This window comes from Melitaea cinxia, chromosome 2 (assembly GCF_905220565.1).
Source record: "Melitaea cinxia chromosome 2, ilMelCinx1.1, whole genome shotgun sequence".
Taxonomy (NCBI): Eukaryota; Metazoa; Arthropoda; class Insecta; order Lepidoptera; family Nymphalidae; genus Melitaea; species Melitaea cinxia.
The window spans coordinates 14,474,830-14,479,969 of NC_059395.1; the positions used below are offsets into that span (position 1 = coordinate 14,474,830).

General features: G+C 31.1%; 1 protein-coding gene across 1 annotated transcript; it reads left to right on the forward strand.

Moving 5' to 3' along the window:
* Nucleotides 1-1,022: 1,022 nt before the first annotated feature.
* On the forward strand, nucleotides 1,023-4,005 carry LOC123661902. The gene is made up of 3 exons (XM_045596839.1): nucleotides 1,023-1,051; nucleotides 1,617-2,362; nucleotides 3,782-4,005. Exons 1-3 carry the CDS (start codon nucleotides 1,023-1,025, stop codon nucleotides 4,003-4,005), a joined length of 999 nt encoding a protein of 332 aa, XP_045452795.1.
* Nucleotides 4,006-5,140: the final 1,135 nt, after the last annotated feature.

The following is a 5,140-nucleotide window of genomic DNA, read 5'->3' on the forward strand; positions in this document are numbered from 1 at the left end:
CGGAGAGCACGTTAAGCCGTCATTGATCTATAAGCCGTCGGTCCCGGTTGTTATCATGTACACCTGATAGCGATCGTTACTATACCGGCAGATATATACCCTACTATGAAGTAGGGAATATATCTGCCAATCCGCATTGGAGAAGCGTGGTGATTTAAGCTCTGATCCCACTCCTACATGGGGAAAGAGACCTACCAGTAGTGGAATATTACAAGCTGAAGCGTAAAAAAGTTCCACACCATAATATATAACAACACTTAATGATTTTTTCGCATTACTTACAACCAACTGCTACAATACATTCCTGTACTCAGTAAGAAAGTGGAAATTTTGCCTTTAATTCAAAAAAGTTTTTCATATTAATAAAAGTTACAAAAATGGAAACTTTGTTACTTAGATTTTTAGGTAAAAAATAACAAGTGCGTAATCCCGTGTTTTAATATACGAGTATATGTATATCGATAAATATGAAATTGATGCAATTACAGTTTTTATTAAATAGTACAAAAAAGTACATTTTTTATAAACAATTTTACGTATCTGTCTTTACGATCATCATGAATTGTGATTGTATTGCGTATGAAGTATTCTAATAATAACTTATCTTTTTTGTTAAATTCACACAACACGCGGACGGAGTCACGGGTACAGCTAGTTCATAATATAAATCATTAAAATATGACATTAGATGGTCATATAAAATTAAAATAAAAATCTTTTGAAAACGAAGAAAATGTTAACAATTATCAGTCTCCGCTGTAAGAAAAATTAAAATTTATATCACTATTTACTCTTACACATAAACTGATTAGTAATTATTATATTTTCACAATTTTTAATATTTTATTTATTAAAATACGTTGTCAACTTACGCGTTAATGTTGACGTAATGGTGCTTAAGTCAATACGATGAATTTTGGCTCTGAAAATATTGGACTTTTTTAAACAGATCCAAAAGAATCATAATGAATTCACATCAACGCCTACCTATTCGCTAAAAATGTTTTGTAAATTTTAAAGACATGTCGGTAGAAAATTGTCTACGTGGCCAGTGTGTAAATAGCTGCTGAGGAAAATGCTAACTTTAATTAAAACATTGACTCCGTGAAATGTAAATTTAAAAGGCCTCGTTTAATGAATGATAATTAACATACGCGTAACTCTCTAAGATGGGACACAATTATTAAGACATAGAAGATTATTTATTGCTGATAAGCTGTTTGCTCGTCGTCCCTAGCACATTTTAAAAGTAACTTTTCTATTACGTTTAATGTTACTTTTTTACTGTATTTAGTACACATTCATCTGTTTTACATTTGACCTTTTACCATTCGACCCGCTTCCGTGAGTGATAGATGGCAGTGACAGTAATGAAGCTTTCAACTCATTAATAATCTTAACCGTTTTCTATTTTCACCCTACCGATACTATGTATTTTGTTAGCATTATGTACTCTTTCTCTATACAAACTATAAATGTGTGAAATTTCATACTCCTCCATCCGTGCAATTTTCGTAAAAAGGGACACAAACATTACAAAGTTTTTGCTTCACTTATTAATATACATATAGAAGTTTTATATATAAAAACAATCTCATAGTAATAAATTGTATTAGCAAATATTTTTTATTGTTACAGATACGCCAGTCATTGCTTCCAGTAGTGCTGCTTACTACAATAACACTTTCGTCAAGTACCATTCTTCCAATTCTATCAATAAAAAAATTGGACACAGATTCTCTTTTGGAAGACCAAGACAGCGACAATACTTTAAAAACCAACAGACTTACAAGCATTAATCCAAGTGTATTTTATAAAATTCTTATTGAGTCGTCTAAGGACAATTTACAGAAGAAAACCCATCCGGCAAGACTAAAATATTCAGTTGATGATAATAATCAGGAAAGAAATTTTTTCGACGGATCAATCGACACGGAAAATAATTATGACGATGAAGGTTTTCGTAAAGAACAATGGCATAATTACCCGAGGCAGTTAGATCGACTTAATAAAAACTTGTTACTGAATAAACATCTTGAAAAGATTATTAATATCGCCGACTTGGGAAAAGCAAAAAGTTCCGATGATACCCGAAATCTTTATAACTACCTAAACGATGATGTATACGGAAATTTTGACACAGATATTATTGCTGAACCGCTGTTCATTTTAAAGATTAAATTAGCGTACTTAAATAAAAACATCAAAAATGATAACACTGATTTGATACCTTTGGTATCATCGGCTTACGATGATGACAACAAAATAAAAGAAAACGATGCAATACTTGGAAATGACGACAAATCCGTAACAAAGGTGAAAAGGAAGGAAAATTTTAACGGAGAAGACATAACACTTTTAGGTAAGTATGTGTATGTACTAGTTATGTACGTATATTCACATTCGCATATTCGAGTTCGCGAATATTAATGATTTTTCAATATTCGCATTTGCATTCGCGCGAAATGATGCGAATACTTGGCAAACGTTTTTATTTTATTTTATGATGATGGAAATACTACTGATAAGATTTATATTTGCTATTTACTTATCCCTAATAATTATTAATGTGAATGTAAGTTCGTTTGTTACGCTTTCACGAAAAACTACCATCATGAAACTTTGTACACATATTCAACAATTCAATCTGTCTTGACTCAAATATTTTTAGTTCAAACATGACTATGAATGAATCTGGTTTTCTGGTTTAGACTATTACTAATTATGTATTTATACTAATGAGTGGTCGCCCAGAGGTCGAAATTTGACCATAATTAAATTTTAAATTAAAGAAAGAAGAAAGTGATGAAATTAATATGAAAATAAAGAACCTATTTTTAAATTTTTCAATTTTACTAAAGACTGACAATCAACAAAAGAGTATAATATGCCTGTGTTTCAAATACATGGTAGTGTGTGTAATTTTTTTTTTTATCAATTTATATGTTTTTATGCATAATTAAAAAAAAAAATTTTAGCATTCTGCACTCCTCTAGTTATAAACTATAAGTTTGCGAAATTTTATACTTACACATTGGTATAAAGTTTTTGCTTCACGTATTAATATATAGATTGTCTGAGACTTCTGAAACAAACTTTTAAGGAATTATGGATATATGTATTATATCGCTTCAGCCTGTAATATCCCGCTACTGGACATAGTCCTCTTTCTTTCTCCATGTAGGAGAAGGATCAGAGCTTAATCCACCAAGCTGCTCTAATGCGGGTTGGCGGATATATTCCCTACCTATAGTAACGATCGCTATCAGGTGTACATGATAACAACCGGGACCGACGGCTTATCGTGCTCTCCGAGGCACGATGGGGAGACCCACAAGGACTGCACAAACACCCAGGCCACCACGGCAAACACCTGTATGGCGAATACAATGTTTGACATGTGCGGGGATCGAACCCACAACCGCCAGCGCAACAGGTACAATCCATGGCTATGACCGTTGCGCCAACGCGGCGTCATATATGTATTATATAATTGAATGAAATTTGTTTATCGACAATTGGCACCATTGAAATCGTCGTCGATCGTCGATTGATTAAACGTGTATATTTTGTATGTTTCAATGAATGTTTCAGTCTTTAATTTCATTCTACTTCTTGAAACTGGCGAATAGTGTGTTGTACTGGCGAGTAGGTTGTACTGCTAGTATTTAATGACATAAGCTGAAATTTACTACAATCTGACTTGCAATAATTTATTTATACACATATTAAATTTATGAACTTAAATTTATGCTATAACTTAAATTTGCTTTATATGATTTTTTTTTTTCAGAAAATTTATCAAGTGATAAGAAATCGATAAAGAAGCGAATATTCTCTCTCTGGAGCCGTTTGCAAAGCCTTTCTCACAGAGGACATGAACTCCACCATCGAAGACACTTGTACGCCTTCTATGGCCTTCCAGAAGACAGCGGTGGTGCCCTCACTGCAGAGACGAGAGCTACATTTTTGAGACCACCCGGCTCGCCTTTAAGATGGGGTTAAAATATTGTAAGAGATAAAGGGTTTAGGAAGGAACCGCAAAGAGTTTTGATAATTAGGTGCTCATAAAGTCAAATTTTTTTTACTGTAATACAAACGAGCAGTTTACAATATTGTCTATAGTAATTAAAAGGATTTTATAAAACTCAATTACAACGTAAGAAATATTTTTACGTTACTTGCTTTGGAAGATGAACTCATCAAAAAATAATTAACCATTAAAAAAAATTATAAGGATAATGTATTTCAAAACCTCCCTGAACCCTTTTATTCTTCGCAATACGGACACATTTGCGAGAGGTTCCTTATTTTTTTTTTTTATATTATACAATTTGAGTAGGCGTCATGACGAAGCTGAATAGTACAATAATGTGACCAATATTTGTATTATAAATATTGATTTACAATAGATATTTTTATGTTAAACATTAAACTGTTTTGTACTTATATTTATTTATAGAATTTATAAAATGGACTAAGCCACAATACGTTTTAAAGTAGTCTTAAGAAATTTTGGTACCCTACATAAACTTATATTTGTACCAAATTTTAATTGAATAGTTGTATTAAAGAGTAGTATCTAAAGCAAGATAAAATAACCCTAAATAAACTAAATTTATCGCCATTTATACTTCAATCAATATCAATGTACATCAATCATCAATGTACTACAAATGACTTCAATCCTTTAAAATTATTTTGCAACTCCTAATTTCAGCCCTTGTTTTAAAATGTAATAATTACTATTTACCTACTCGATTTCCTGTGGATCGAAATAGAATAGAGACATTGTTTTAACTATTACTATATTTCAAAAATGAATATTATGCATACTCTATATATTCTAATATGATATCCTCATTAAATATTAGTAATGCTGTGTTATGAAAAATTGTAATGAAAATAATATGTGTACTTAAATATAGCAACTTAACTTTATTCTAGTGCGTGTAAATAAACTCATGTATATCAGTATTTTTTTTATTTACTACCTATTTCAACTATTTTTATATTACAATCATGACTTTGAACACTTTTTACACAAAAAAAAAACGAAATCAGTATAAAATAAAATTATTAAAAACAAACATATGCTACACAGCGCCATCTATGTATGTGTAACGAAAACTAGATAAGA

Coding starts and splice junctions, on each gene's coding strand:
- LOC123661902 (XM_045596839.1), top strand. CDS start 1,023: ATGTCGGTAGAAAATTGTCTACGTGGCCA. Junction 1,052..1,616: donor GAAAATTGTCTACGTGGCCA/GTGTGTAAATAG, acceptor AAATTGTATTAG/CAAATATTTTTTATTGTTAC. Junction 2,363..3,781: donor AGAAGACATAACACTTTTAG/GTAAGTATGTGT, acceptor CTTTATATGATT/TTTTTTTTTCAGAAAATTTA.